At 38.5% G+C, this 16498-nt stretch overlaps 1 protein-coding gene across 1 annotated transcript in view; it reads right to left on the bottom strand.

The window, feature by feature from the left end:
* Positions 1-311: 311 nt before the first annotated feature.
* The window catches only part of NR5A2 (nuclear receptor subfamily 5 group A member 2), an 83839-nt gene continuing 67652 nt past the window's right edge, over positions 312-16498 (bottom strand). Inside the window, exon 8 of the mRNA XM_054638499.2 lies at positions 312-564. Coding sequence (XP_054494474.1) covers positions 317-564 — 248 coding nt within the window. The 3' untranslated portion in view covers positions 312-316. The remainder of the gene's footprint in view (positions 565-16498) is intronic.

Genomic DNA, 16498 nt, shown 5'->3' with positions numbered 1-16498 from the left:
CTAGGTTTCTTCATGTTGGCAATCAGCAGAGTTAAATATACAATGATCATTCTGTCCTTTTTCTTGTTGACATTGGTGATGATATCCACTTGGTAAGTTCACTCCAGTATAAAGTCCTATATAGATTCCTTTGGGGATGTGTAGCATATGATTCACAGTTTGCAATACAAATACCCTGATACATCACTTATTTACTATTAGTATTTGATTATTACACCATTTTGCAAAGTCTTAAAACCATGTTTTAATTAGTGTTGCTTGGAGCAGTTCAGAATAATTTCTTTTCCTTGAAAGCAGAAGCTCTAATGGGTATAATTTATGCTCTCTTTGCATGCAGCATCTCAATGAGAAGGTTATTACACGGCACATCCCCGTTCAGGTGTTTGTAGTAGAGGTATTCTTCGGCCTGCATACTGATGGCCCGGATTTCTGGTAGTCGCAGGAGAAGCTGCCCAAATTTGTCTGTTTGCTGTGGGTAATTACACATGGTGTAGTCCAGCAGAGCAGCATTCACTTGTTCCTGAACACCTTCCACAAGCTGGAAGTTCTCGAGGTTTTTGACATCTGAATGATAATAAAAAAAAAGACAGAAAAAACTCAAGTAACAATTCAGTTGCATTTTAATTCCTGTTTATGAAGTCAGTGTTTCACTAAATGGATGTATTTTTTTGCCTCCTGACAAAAGCATACTTTACAAGCTGCTGAATATTCAGTGAACCCTTTTGCCAACTTTCCTGGGAAAATGATCACAAAAGAGCTTTAGTGGAGTGTCTTGTTGAAATTCTGCATATACCTCAAATCAATTAGACACCAATGGAGTCTGAGCAAGGTCAGCTCTTTTCATAGCTAACAAAAAGAAAGGTTGAGGATTCCTAAAGTAGAAGACCATAATATATTGCTAGCAAATGAGTCCCAAGAGGAAGCCCTATCTTTAACCTACTATGTTACACAATTCATATAATTCTGTATTAATTTTTCTGACCCAAGGTGAAATCTGTGTCCAGGGTATGATGTAGTTAATTCTAATAAAAAGTGACAGTGCTCTTGTTTCTGTTTGACATTTTCAAAATGATTCTGAAAGCCTTTGACTTGTCTAGCCTATGTTAATGAACCATCTGGTACACTCCAGTGACTGCCAAAATAATATTCCCTACTAGAAACTCTCTAAAATATATATTTCACTGACTAATGATCTTTATAAAATGAAATCATTGTCCTTTGGGTGGAATACTAGATAAGAATGGTACCCTTTAACCTGCATATGGTTTCTGAAATCCAACACTGATTTTTTTTTTTTCTGGTATTGGACAACGGGGCATTTACATCAGCACGGCAGGTACAGTTTGTTCACTCTGCCTCTGTTTGATTATCTTCTGTTTCTATACAGCAAGTTCAAGCTCTGGAAATGCTGGTCAAAGATAAATGCCAGTATATTATCTTCTCATTGTTTGCTCCCCTGTGTAAAAACCACTCGGATGAAATTGTCTTTTAATATGTCTGGTGAATGCAGAAGTTATTCTAAAGCTTGCAAATTAGAGTGCTGCTCTAATGCAGGAAGAGGGAGCTGATTAGAGAGCACTTGCTGGGAGAGCTTGTTTTGGTTGTGTTTGATCATTTTTACCATCAGTAGAGTACTGTAGCACTTTCTTGTAAGGCTAGAGCATGGTGCTACTGGGCACAACTATGCTGCTTATTCACTTTGTAGAAAGACAAATCTGTTCATCTGTGGATATTTTTGGAGCCCAGAAGATGGAGAATTTTGCAGAATTTGGTTCATTGTAAATGCCAGCCTCTGATTGTGGGGAAATGAGTGTTTTCCTTTGCAAAACAGGAACACACGTTGGTCACCCACTCCATCGGGAGCCTGGGAGGCTGGGTAAATTGGGTCTCACTGCAGCTTTTCCTAGAAGTGCTTTAAACAGAGCAAATACTGGTTTCTGCACATAACTTTGTGCTGGAACATGAGGGAAATGGTTGGGGGAGGCAAACATTGTCTTTAGAACAAGAGAATAGGAAAGATGCCAAGGGTCCCGGTGGCTGCCGGTGGCAGCACGCAGAGCCTCCAGAGCCGAGTTCCAGGCTGTGAGCAGGAGCCCCTCTGGAATGTGCTGGCTGCCAGCTGCACGCTGGATTCCCTCTTGCGTGAACCGGGGCCAGTGCTTCCTGCTGGGCTTGTTATTGCCTGCCTCTTTCCTGTCCCAGTTTCACTGTGGAAATGAAGCGAGTGACTCCTGGACTTGTGCTGCTTGTTTGGGAACTGGGGACATAACATCCACCAGAATTTTGCTAGTTGACTTAAGGAACTTGCCAGTAATAGTGAAATTGTGATGGCTGTCCAACAAGCATCGTCTCAGCTTTACATTATCCCAAGTGAAGAGGACTGGAAACTTCAAAGCTGCTATGCCTGGTCCCTTAGCTATTCAAACTCATTTATCCAAAGTCTTTTTGCCAGTGTCTCTGGAGATCTTTGGATAATCATGTTTTCCTGTACTACACTGGACATTTTCTGATATAAAATATAGCTGTTTATTATTTTATGTACCTACAGAAAACTCCCAAGGTATTTTGTACCTAGTGTAACCTGGTTTAAAAATTGGGTGTTCTAAGCATATTTTTATAAAGCTAAAAAAGAAACAGTATCACCTATCACAATTAGCTTAAATAGGTTGTTTCAGATGCAAAATATAATCATGAATGAATTGCTAGAACATAAAAACTCCCACAGAAAACAGGGACTATGCTGGAGATTAAACTGTCTAACAGCAAGGTAAAATGTATGATTTCAGAATCAGTATTTGGAACTTTTTTCCTCTGTAAAAATAACTAAGTCAGAAAGTTTTACAAACTGTTATCTAATTCAACCCCCTTCAAATTCAAAGGGCATCTTTCTGTTACTCTCTGTCTATTTTGAGCCATACTGTGTATGAGATTGTGCTGGCTTCTTGGAAAACCAAGGTAATTATTATTTTTACCCTCTATTTAAATGTTAATGTGTGGATTAGATATTTATTGAAAAATCACAAGATAAATTTTTACAGAGATAAGGAAGAAACAAAGAGAATTGCAAACTTTTAATATTTTTCTACAAAAGTGGCGAATTTAATATGTCTTTTAGAGCCAAATATTCTTCTGGTTTTAGCTGTATTGATGCCATACTCCAAGTCAAGAGGAGGCATAATATTTTATATATTATATATTATCCCCAAACCCAGGATCAGTGGTTTTTGGCAGTGGGTGCATGGGTGCAGTGTGGCCTCAGGGTGTCCCATGGGCATTGCAGAACTGCAGGGGAAGGCCTGTGCTGGTCTCTTTCCTCGTCTTGGGACAGTTCCTTCTATGTGGCAACATAAGCACTGCATCTAAGATTTAGAAACAAGTCCAGTTTATACTAACAGTAAACAAAAGTAGTTCTGGGCTCCTGTGCCACTTTCAGCCTGGGAAAATACTTTTAATGTCTTTCCTCTAAACAAGTTCTTGCTATTTGTGGTGAGGCTCGGTGCTTGTAAACAAGATGTTATTAGTTAACCAGTGAAAATATGTAGATTTTCCTGAATTTCTATACTGAATCAGGGACAGTCCAAGTTATCACAATTTAGGATATCACTACATAATTCATTTGTGTGTAGATATCTTCAGGACTGCAATTACCATAGTAGGGACATAGAGGCAACCTGATTTGGGGTGAGTCTCTGTGAAGTGACCAAGATCTCTGCGTATGACTTTTGATGTGTGTTCTTATCTCATATCCATTAACAGTGAATGTTGCAGTTAAGCAAATGAGACAATCTGAACAGAGAGAAGTCAAAGGACATGTGCTGAGAGCACTGTGTAAAACTCCACTGTCATCTCTCAAGCTCTCCTGAGATAGTTATATGTTGTCAAAAATACGTTTGCTGTACCCATAATTGCAATAAAAATAATGTGGGTTTTTTTGAGAGAGAATCATAAACTGTGGCTCTGGTTAAGATGAGTAGTAACAAAGGAAAACATGTGAATATTAAGTTATTTCCAGTACCTTCAAATTATGCAGGTAGAACAAGAAATGGTACTGTTTTCACTGGTGGTACTTAGTGTTGGTTGATAGTGATACAAATAATAATGTTGGGGTTTAAGTAGATGGTTTTCCTGTGGTTTGAGTTTGGTTTTGTGCTCAGTGTTTATTATGGAACTCTGGCCAAACAGATTTGGTTTTACAAGTATTTCCTTTGACTGCTAAGGAGTTAACTTGGTGAGACACCAAGCAATGCTGGTGTAGCTGCTGAAGGCAGACAGTACAATGAGTGTGAAATCTGTTACTGATGTGTACAGCACGACATCCCTTATGCTTTCACATAATTCCTCATTCCTGTTATTTTTTTTAAACTGGAATGTCTCTTATCGATCTTTACATCGGTTAGTAACAATTTAAAGTACACATGTTTAAGCTTAATGCAAGAAATCATTTTCTGAAGTTCAGATGCTTGTAAATTAAATGAGTAGGAGTAGGTCCCCCCCTCCCACCCACACACCCTTTAAATCCTAGCAGCTAGAAAAAGTGTTTTGTGTTTCTACAGTAAGTATCAGTCTCTTAGCTCTTCTACTTTATTCACTCAGGGACTAATTACCAACTTTTTACATGAAACAGGCTTACTGTGAGCTCACAGTGGGGCGCGCATCTTTTTCTATCCTTATTGAAACGCAAACCCTTAGGTCTTCTGGAATATATTATATATTTTACAAGAAATAGCAATTGCTTTTCTGTCAAACAAAGAATTTTTGTTCTCTATAGCTTACTTTTGACGATTAAGACAAAAACAGTATTATAGTGTGTCAGGATCTGCTCTGCAGTCACAGTAAAGATCTGCCAGTATTCCCAGACATCCCCCATTTTGATTATTTTCCACATCTGCCATAAAACCGTGTGTTAAGCTGAAACTGCATACAACATTCAGCCCAAGGAGAACACTTTTGCATATTTTCCCCCAAAATGGGTCTGGTCTTTGGAGGGGAAAAATATTTAGGTTTCAGAGAGATTTTCTCCCTCTCATATTCCAAACATGAAATACTGAAAATTTGGGGGTGTACTAATCTATAGAGAGTTTCCTTTGGTCTGGGAATTTTGAAAAGAAAAATGAAACAGAATGAGAGATTTAACTTTGAAAAATAGTAACTCCTTGGGAGCACTACATATTTCCCAGAGAAAGCTGCTTAAATTTTACTGCTCATGTCTTTTATTCGATGCTGTTTCTACATGAAGCCATGAAGAGGTGTGAACACAGCTCAGTTGCCTCTTTGCATTTTGCACTATTGCAAGGACAAAATAAGATTTTGGGCCTCTCCATGGGAAAGAGGATTTCTCCCTTTCACAAGGCTGCTTCCAGTCTCATGGATACTCCGGGCTCTAGGGCTTGTTACCAGCCCTGGCCTGAGCTCCCTCACCCGAGGGGGCTAATGAGCCCCATCATTTAAGGACTTTATTGAAACCCAATGCCTCTAAACTTAGCAGCTCTTTGGAACGACTGTAGCTCATCGATAAACTGTTACATCTTCTAAACTCTGCTGAGGCTGGTTTTGGCCAGGATGGCCTTCAGGCTTGCCCTCTGAGAGGTTTGCCTGGTTCTTTCCAACCATGCTGCACGGCTTAAGGAGCAGCATTGCCTCTGCCTAGAAGTGTTCTGTTTTATCAGGGAAAGAGACAACGTGCCTTCCCACATGGCTGGGGCTCTCATCACGGCCTTTTGGGTGAGGCCAATTCCCATTTGAGCTTGAGGATGAAATATGCTAGTTCTGATGAAGATTTTTACCCCAAAATAGTTCAAAGAAGGGTAATTAACCAGGGCTGAGGTGATGTTATCAAACCTGATACGTAACAAACCTAGAACAGATTTGTACTACTTTTTCCTGCTTTCTGCTAGCCCTGCGAAATCTGTGCATTATAGGACTTAAAACACAGGTAGATTTTTGACATGTGGTAAAAATTATTTTGAAGGCAGGTGTACTAATGGTTGATAAAGTGCCCATCTCTGAAAATTACCCACAATTCTCCTTCACTGAAACTAAGGGCAACAGCAGCAGTTCCATATAGCACATCTGTCATGAAGGCAGATGCATGCCATTCTATAGCTAAGCCTTCTTGACAGACAAAATGCTGTAATGAAGGAAGATTTATGGTAAAGATAAGCTCCTTACTACAAAATTCCCCTCAATTTTATTACAGCAGGACTGTGCTGAATATTATTCACTTAGAAGTCATGGGAAACAATTCTTGATAGATGTTTTTTAATCAGTGATAAGCTGCATATATTTACCACTTTCCAAACCTTGAAAAACCTCTATACTGTAAGAACAAAAAGCACTTTTCTTAAGACTCCCAAGTCCAAACTGAATGTGTAGAAAAATTTTCCTGTCTTTAGGATTCTTTTTTGGCAGTGGCTAAGCTGTCTGTAACAGTGCAACAGTCGATCTCTGATTATTTATTAGGGTCATAAAGTAATTTTCATTTTCAGTTGAACGTAACATCTGATAAAGGGCACATTGTTTTGAAAATCTTAATTAAATTCTTCTGTAGCAGAATGTTTCATTCATGCCCTAGTATTGGGCAAGACTGTATATATTTTTAAAGTGAGAACAAGATACTTAGGAGAACAAGCTGCAATTCCTAGTCGGGATCCTATTTCACTCCCTCAGTTTTCAATCTTGATGGACTTCTGGTTTCTTTCAGAAGAACTTAGACTGAACTAAAACATTTTCATATTGCTTTATAGTGGTAGGCTTCTTTCTAATGCTATTTTAAATATTGAAGCCTATTCTTCTTTTCTAAAAAGATTGTAAAATGATGGATTCTTACTGAGAAGCTCCTGATGTCTGTTAAAAACCATGTTTATTGATTTTGTGAGTAATTTTATAATTGCTTTTGGCACTGTTAGCTCTGCAATGGGAAGAGAGACATGGGCAAAAAGGTGGATTCCTCTCCTTGTGTGAATGTGGAAGTAGGTTACTACATTTCAGTTGTTTCTTTTCTTACAGTACCAGTAAAGACAAAGGGCAAAGCTTAATTTGATTTCTTGAATCTTTATGACTGGTGTAATTACTGAGTCATCACTCAGGAAAATAAAACAGCTTGACTTTCAGCAGCTCAGGCTGCATTTACTCTCTTGGAAGTTAACCAAACAAAATCTCCACTCACTTCTTGTCCTGACACCCCAGGAACCAACATCCTTATTACTTGCACATGAAGCATATGTGATATGGTGGCCATTGAAACACAATAAAACAAGATCCTGCCAGGCCTCTGATGGAAGAGTTGCTCACAGATCCTGTCCCAAATTCCACAGCCAGCTACACCCTTAAATACAAAGTCCAGCATTTCTCACTGCAGTTTGGGAGGGAAAAATATATCCAGGTTCAGGCACAAAGCCAGGGGTGGTAGATCTACACAGCCAGGGGTATGGGGAGCCAGTGGGGATGAAACTATGCCCCAGCCCAGGAGATGTGGGGACAGACCACAGCCCCAAGCAGTGGTTTGGTTCCACTGCTGGCATTTCAGCTTTGCCATGCTTAAACTCCACTACCACCTCATTTTCTTTCACTTTCTAAAGCTCCCTCCCTGCCTGCAGTTCTGCCCCTGCTGAAGTCCAGCCTGGCTCCTGCCTGGTGGGTCAGCAGTGAAACATTTCTTGTCTCTTGCTCATCTGGGACTGAGGGGAGCCCATCCATGGCCCAAAGGTTTGTTCTGAAGGTATTTTAGTCCAAGCTTCAGCATTCACTGATAGGATTATGTTCCATATAAAAGAGTAGCTGCTGCTTTCTTTGAAGACATGACAGAGGAACAGGAGTTTGGAGAGCAGTTGCTGTGTTGTGTCTTCAAGGAAATTCCCCAAACAACTGGAATCTCTCACCATGCCAATGGGTGGTCTCTGCTAGTGCTTGCTACAGGCTGTTCTCAGTGAAAGTGTGCTTCAGTCTTTAGGTTGAAGCACTGCTGGTGCGTTGGATAAATTAACCCAATGTGGTTAAGCCCAAATTTCCTGCCTGCCTTGCTAGGCTGGTGGAAAGGGAACCTGCCTGGGCTGATGTGGCTTTCTGGTTCCTGCTTCTAGGCTTGTTTTGTGTTTGTTCTAGTGACTGCTTAAGGTAAATGACAGATCAATTCTAGAAAAAATGTCTCAATCTAAATCTCTCTTTTCTAGGAAAAAAAATCAGTAACGACTGTCTTGTGGAGGCATGGTCATATTTGTATGTGAGCACACGTTGGTAACTAGGGCAGAAATGATTTAGTGAAGGTCTCGTAGGTAAACCAAGAAAGAAGGTGAGTCAAAACTCATTCTTTTTGGAACTCCTCACCTCATCCCAGGGCCATAATATATGTTTGGGCAATAAATGTTTGTCTTTGAATATTCAGTTAGAATGAGCATTGGTAACAAAATTACTGTGCTAATTATCCTCCTATCACCATGTTTTTTATATATGTATATATGCTTACATACAGGCAAATCTGCCAGAGCAGTAGTATCACAGTATCAAATTTCATAAAGGCAGGAATTAGGCTTCTGATAAGCTAAAAAATGAGACTAAGTAGGAAACTTATTGAACCAAAGAGTTTCCCCAGTTAATTTCTGCAACATCATTTGAATCTTCAATAGCACACAGAGCTGTTGGTGTTTTAAGGGAATTATCTGTCAATGCCTGCAATTTGTAGGGTGTGAATAGTTTAAGATGTCATAAATATTTATGAAGTTCCTGGGAATGGTGATAGGACATCATACAAGTCCTTGAAGTTACGAACTGAGGCAGGAAGGGTGTTATATGCAAATTACAATAATAGTGTGGTATAATTTTAAGAAGACCAAAAACCAATCTATTATTTAGGTGAGAAGAAGCTGAATATTTAGAAAGTAAGGAATGAAAATTTTTGAGAGATTTGCTTTTACCTAGAAAAATTTTGCTCTGCTTTTGCCTAGACATTTGTAACTTTTCTGAATGTTTGCCTTTATTGGTCTCATGAGAAGCTTGCACATTATCTGTCTTTTCCCTTTCTATCCCTCTCTTGCTACTCAAGTACTGTTTAAAGTAGGAATAATGGAACAGATTAATCTCAGAAGTATTTCTGCTGCTGCCACTGGAAGTTGACTAAGGGGTGATATAGTCCAAAAAGAAGAAATATAAATATTTTCTGGAAAAATATAGGATATAAATTTCTACTGAGGTTAAAGCACAGAAATGCAGCTGCCACTGAAACCCTTTTGAGTATCAGGCTCTATCCTTTTATAAAGCCCATCTGTCTCTGCAGATTATAAAAAATGCATGATCATAAAAAGCAGTACTCCTTAGGGGAAAAATCTCTCTGTACTAATCTTGTAGTCACTTCACAAAACAGTTTTTAATCCCAAATTTGCATTAGATTTTCAGTCAGGAACTTTTGTGGTTTTTGCAAAGTTTTCCTATTCCATTAGAATAAGATATGAGGTACAGTTTGTTCAGGTGGCAAGTCCAGACTATGAATAAACCAACGTTATCATATGAAAGAGAATTAAACAGGCAGATCCAAGTGGGGATATATTAAGCCAAATTTAAGCTCCAGTAGTTGAATTTAGCCTGTACTAGATGTCTGGTTTGCCTCAGGATATATTCAGCTTTCCAGCTAATCGACTGAGGAAAACTGCCTCAGGTATGATAAAATTTACAAGAGAGCTCAGTCAAATAGCTCTTGTTATAAATACTAGCTTAAAGGCATTCTTCTGGTCTTTGGGATCAGAACTGTATTTGCATTTAATTATTATATTTCAAACTTTTTCAACTTGGTTAAAAATATTAGACCAGCCAGTTTGGATTATATCATTATAGTGATTTCCAGATAATGGTTGAACTTCTTACCAGATTTTTATTACTGGGTGAATATTGTTTGGCTTTATTCTTTTGTTAAATCTAAAGTCCCACAGGAGCAAAAATTATTATAATATATTCTCATTGAGAGAAGGAGAATTAAGCAAAGGTGTTTTAGTGATGTGCTGATCTAAGAGGTACAGCACTCTGCGATGATTTTCTGTCAACATAATTGACCACTAATTCAGAGCTTTAAGCCTCTTGCACTATTTTCAGACAAGGCTTAGTGTGAGAACTAATTTTCTTTTAGTCATTGATTTCAAAAACCTCTTTTTACCCTTTTCTGAGACTTTTCAAGACATGGTTTTACTAGGTCTGTGTGCCAATATTTGCACTAACAGTTAGAAGTTTTTTTCACTGAACCAAGTTGCATTAGTGGAAGCTGATTCTAGTTTAGAAAGAACATGAAAAAGAAAATCACCTCTGCCTGTGTAAGATACAGGAAGTGGAAATCAGTAACAGAACTATTTTCTTTTATAATTGTGCTGAGATAACATAAAATTAAATGCTTTTATTTATTTGCTCAGTACTGAAAGCACTACAGTAGAAACAAATATACGATGCCTGTTATCCAAACACTTGAATTCTGCTATTTTTGAGAGGTGGACTCTCCTCTAGGCAGTTACAGTTGTCTTCTATGTAAATGTAGCTGCAGACAGCTAACAAGACATTGATGGTACACTGAAGCTGGTGCTGTTTCAATCCCCTAACAAATTAGCACTGACAAAAAACCACACTGGCTTAGATGAAAAGAGCCAACAAGTTTGGTAATGTCATATGCAGGAGTGTACCAGTCACCAGATCACTGCCACACCTGACTGCAGCAGCCCATGAATTCGCTTAAACGTGCAAAGGAGTATTGCCAGTATTGCCTTTGTGGACAATGAACACAACTAAGGGAGATAATTTTCTGCTGCACTATTTCAAAACACATTGTTTCTGACATTTGATCTGAGAGGGAGTTGCAAATTTCACTTTTTACTGTCCCAGATGTCTGAGCTTAGTTGTGGAAATGGTTTGACAAATGGGACGACTGAAGCCCAAATAGGGACATCTCCAGCTACAAGTGCCAAATAGGGACATCTCCAACTGCAAGTGTTAGTGCTGCCTGTAGGAAACACTGGAGAGGCACCCAGTGTGTGTCAAAAGAGCCTTTGGACTATTTTTGTAAAGATTTAGATGTGTTCTTCATCCTTATTCCTTAAACTTTTAAACATACAGATATGAAAGCTAAAGAAAAGCCCACTTGAAAGTCCCTCTGGCAGCATGGTTACTCATCAATCAGAGTAGGGAAGTGAGGAATAGAGCAAATACTCTTACACCTGCATTTCAAACATGCAGCTCTTAGGAGAGAGAGAGTTTTACTTTTCAGCTGCCTCTGATTTCTTGACAGGAAGTCCTGGTCAGAAAGGACTGGACACTCTCAGTGAGGTACTGTCTCAGCACAATTTTAACATTTCAATCACTCAGTAAGAAATAGCAGCAGGAAAACTGCAGATTTGTGCTCACTGCTCAGCTCAGACTGAAATATTTTGGTCAGATATGGATGAGATGTTTCCATAGACAACACAGTCACAGGCTTAACAGGAGGAGCATGAATTATGGGGCTCCAGATCCAGACTAGCCAAGAAGCTGTGCTTTCCTGTAGCCTTAGAGCCACGGCAGATAGTGGGATAAGCATTTGGCAGGATACAATTGATGTGCATACACATGTGCATCTCATGCTTTAGTTTCATGGAAATCCACAGGCTCTCAAATCTAAGGTAACTGAGCATCAACCACTGCATTTACAGCTGTAAATCACCATAGTCTCAAAGTGCCAAAGTTACCACTAACTCCTGCAGCCGAGCAGCCCACCTGCCCTGCAGGGACTCCTGCCCAGTTGCTGGGGAAATGACCTGAAACATCGAATGTCTTGGGCTCCTTCAAGGCAGAGCACTCACATGCTTACTGTTCTTGCCTTTCTTCATTTACATTTGCTAATTGGAAGTTAATTTGTTCCCAGAGGCAGGCAAGTATTTTTAAACCAAAAATCACCCTATTTTTTTCCAAACCTTGTGTTGAAAAGCAACTCAGTGCTTTTCCTAGTGCACAGTCCTAAGAGCACCTCTGAGTGTGTGCTAACACCATGCTGCCTCTTTCAACTTTATCCTATTTGTGTTTGACACAGAGATTATTGGTCTGTTCACCAGTCAGCCTGCTTTGACTAATAAGATAGACTACTTCCACAAAGATTACACAATTCTTACTGCTTCTGTCCAACCAAGTTAAGCAGAGCCCAGCAATTTGTTTTGGTATTAATTTCCTCTGTCAGCATTATATTAAAAAAATTCGCAGATAAGAGTACAGAAAGTAAAAATCAAGCCTGATACTTTGGGGAAAAAAAAATCACATACTGGAAAACTTGACATAGAATCCAGTTGTGTCAAAAATCTTAGATATTTGTTGTTTTCAATTCAGACATTCTTCATTTAGACCAAAATAACAGACATCTGTAGTGTACCTTACTGCTGGTGACTATTTAAGAAGTAGGTGCTCTCACAGCATGGTACTCTTTATGTGCACAGTAATGAAAGTTCACTATTGATTTTTCTGTAGCTGCTTGTAACTATTATAGTTGATACATCAATAGAAAAGGAAAGCACAATGTTTCACAGGAGGCAGAAAATCAGAGAATACATGATGCTCTGACAGTAAATCATGGCATAATCTCAAGAATTGATAGATGGTTACTGCTAACTCAAAACCCATGGCTTTCTCTGAAAAGACTAACCTATAATCGTCCAATACCTTCTAACAGACTGACTGCCCATAATAGTGGTAAAGGACACAACACAATGTTTCATTTCCAGAATAATGGTTTCCCCAAACCAGGTGGCTGTGGTGGAATTTGTTTTGTGTGTTACCACAAAGGAGGGAGAAAGAGTGGTGGGAATGCCGTTTAGACTAATAGTTACAGGTTGTAGGAAAAAGACTTTTTTTTTTTTTTCCAGAAAAGAGCATAGAAGGGTTTTGTTTAAAAAATAAAAGAGGAAGAGAAGTTGTCATTAATTTTTAACTTGCAAAAGTCTGCAGTTAGTTGAAAAGGAAATGCAAAAGAGCTGATTATTCTTGAGATCAAAATATTGGAGGTGTTTTGTCAAGAAAGGCAAATGCAGAGAAAATACATTTACTGTAGCTGTTTCCAGTTCCACAGTATCCTGAAAGGGAGCCAAAGGCACGTAAGTAATGAAAGCTCTTTTAAGTGTCTGCTTCTGTCTGCTGCACTTTTGAGGGGCATAACAATCTCTGAATTTTACAGTATGCCTAGTGAATTTTTAACAGGAAAGTTCTTAATTGCTTTGTTCCCTCTTTACTCCCTGGCTCATCTCTGTAGCTTCATCTATGGTTTTAATTAATTGTGAGGCTCTTTTTTTCCTGTCTCAAAACAGAAAGTGAGGAAGTGCCACCCGTAAGAAGTGGCCAGCTGGAGCACAGTGTGCAGTCTGGATGACACCGCTCCCACAGTCACCTCTCACAATGTTCCTCTCTGGAAGATATTTTCATTGTGCAGCATTGTTTTCCAGCACTTGTAAAGTAGCATGGGATTTTGATATCTGACCTTTTCACCTTTGCTGGTGACTCCATTCTCTAAAGACAAATGTGTTCCAAATAGGATGGTCCTAGACAAGAGGAAAGGACTTTCTCAAGGTACCACCCATCCAACCTGCCTCAACCAGGTTTGAAGGACACCTGTCCTGCTAAGGCTGTAGGTTTTCCCCTGGTGAAAGACTGGACAATGTTGTCTATCTTGTCCCAAGCAGTTTGCTGGTCTCTGTTACAATTTTTGGTTTTGGGGAGGAAAGATGCTGTTGTAGTCTCTTTCCCCATTCTGTTGTTGAAATCTTTCTCTTTGCTGAGATGAGATTTTCCTTCACCTGGCAAGCAGAGGTTTTATGTAATATGTTTATAATACTCATCAAACCCTCCTAGTACTGAAGATGATATTAAATGTAGGATTTTCCTTAATAATTTTTGAATAACCCTATAAAGAAGACTTTTAAACTGCTTTTAGGATGATGTGTAAATAAAATTTTTTCAAGCCCCATGGACTGTTTGGGGGTTTACTCTTTCAGTTTGTCCCATGCTAAATGGCTCTGCACAGGACCAGGGCAATACTAGGAACTCCTGCTCTGAAAGGTTCATCCAGTCTTGGTAGTAGCGTTGCCAGAACCTAAGGAATTGCAATTTTCATTCTCCACCCCTTTCCTGTCAGCAGAAATCATCTGGGACACACTCCAAGCCACAAGCTTGCAAAAGAGTGGTTCTGCACAGTCCCCTTCTGTCTCCCAATTCAAGATTCCAGCTGTGTTCAAGGCTGGGCCATAAAGTTTGTTTCTGAATTTTCCTTCATTGTTTCATTCCTGTTTGCTTCTGTTTCCTCTCTTTCCACCTCTGGCTTGGCTTTGATCACAGTTCTATGGTTTCTCTTCCTTCCTGGCCTTTCCCCCCTATTTTCATGACTTCTATCTCAAGCCCTCTAGTCTCTCTCTGTTCCTCTGGTCCACACCACTGTTGTCCCTTCTTTTCACCACTGTTGTCCATGGTTCCTGATCTGCCCAGATATCCTCTTCTCTTCCACTCTTTTTCCATCCCTCTTGCAGAATCTTTTTTCCACCTGTGATTTCTTTTCATTGTTGCTTTACAGCATTTCCCCTTTCTATTTTAATTCCCTTGTTCCTTTAGAGTCTTTCACCTCTCTATTTTAATTCCCTCAGAGACAGACTTTGCTTTTGTTTCTTATTCAGTGCTCAATCTTGCACAAGCAGCAAAGGGGCTGGACAAAGAGGGAAATTTGCCATGGTCTACAGTGCATGTCCAGTAAATGGACAGTAAATGTCCGGTAATGGCCAACATTACCCATGTATAAACTCAGGTAAGAGCCTCTGCAATGTATTTTTTTAACTATGAATACATGAAGCAGTTTTCAGTCTATGTATTCTGATTTTAAAAGTATTTAATAAGTTGTCTGTTACTACTACAAAGTTATTCTCATTCAGTGAAACATTTAAGATTATATTCAAATTAAGACTATAGGGTAGCATTACTGGCTCCAAGGTTTAGGATATTCATTCACTTATCTGTATTTTAATATATAACCATTTATTCCCATGTTATGGTCAGTACTTGACTAACAAAAGTAGTCACTGATGTTAAAGATTTCTGCCAACAGCAGCTGAAAAGATTCTATGTAATACTGTATTTCCTTTATTACCTATATATTACATTTAAACTTGCAACTTAAACATCTAAAAATGGTAAGGAATTGTGAAATTATTCAAAAGTAGAGACACCTATAAATGTGGGTTACATGCAGGTAATTTTCCCCCTTATAGGAGGTGTTTAAAAGTCATCCTTACTATTATTCTATAAACATAATGGGGAAAAAGTGCAGAGCACACTGATTGGGCTATTCTGAAATCCCCACTGTCTCCACACAAAGGCAACAGTACAGAATACAAATATTGCTTGATACCCATGTTTCTAATTACTTGCAAGATTTGTATCTAACAAATATATGACCTAATTTTCTCTCAAGCATCTAATCCTATTGTTATTTCAAAACCTTGTTAAATATGCATTTTAGAAAAAAAGGACATGAAAAGGAAAAGTACTTGCGGAAGATGGTTAATCTTTTTTCCATGGCTTGCAGCTGTCAGACAAGCAGACAACATAACCAAGTAATGAACAGATTGAATCAAATTCATGCCTCAAATAATGCCATTGTACTCAACAGTTACATGAGGTATGAATTTGCAGCATTCATTGCATTTAATGAAATAAAATCAGGAACAAATCAACAGCAATTATTAACTTTCCTCTATAATTTAGTGTAGTTTATTCAAAAAACTCAATCAGCCATGAAACAGAAGGCTTTCTCTGGGATTCCTGGAAGAATTTTATCATTCACTACTCCTACATGCAGGGCTGAGATGAATGATTAAAATTTTATTTATTAAAAAATATTGGTTTAATTTTGAATTGTTCCTCATAACCCCAGAATTTGTATTTTATTCCTTTTCTATTACATGCTTTTTCCCCCCAAACCATTGATTGTAGGTTTCATGAAGACAGATACCTGGAAGATAGACACTGTCCTACTTTTTTCATACTGCCTGCACTTGTGTGCAACCTGCATAGGAGGATGGACTAAAGCCTGTCAGCTCACTGAAATAATGTTCTTAGGAGCAAAACATTGTTTGTCACAGTCATCACTCTATATATCATTTAACATCTTAAAGAAATTTAGGGACCAATTTTTAATTGTTTGGCTTTGCTATGGGTTTTGACAGGTAAGAGAAATGAATATGTCTTTGTTTTTGTTTTTCCATAAAGAAATAAAAGCCAGAGGGAAAAAAAAAAACAACAACACTTTTTCCTGCATGTACTAAATACACTTCTAAAATAGTCCCTCAAAAGATGAATTGTCAAAGTTTTAGACCCTGAAAATGCAGCAAGGAACTGCTTTCATGTTAAGTGATTTATAAAGGAAAGGATCCAATTTTCTCAAAATTTAATCAAGATATTTTAAATCAGATTAATTTTAAAATGTTGTTTGTTATGAAATCTGTAGAGATTTCAAACTGTGTTGTTACAA

The sequence above is a fragment of the Agelaius phoeniceus genome, chromosome 8 (genome assembly GCF_051311805.1).
Source record: "Agelaius phoeniceus isolate bAgePho1 chromosome 8, bAgePho1.hap1, whole genome shotgun sequence".
Classification (NCBI taxonomy): Eukaryota; Metazoa; Chordata; class Aves; order Passeriformes; family Icteridae; genus Agelaius; species Agelaius phoeniceus.
Note: the sequence above shows the minus strand (reverse complement) of the source record. Positions and strands in the feature narration are given on the sequence as shown.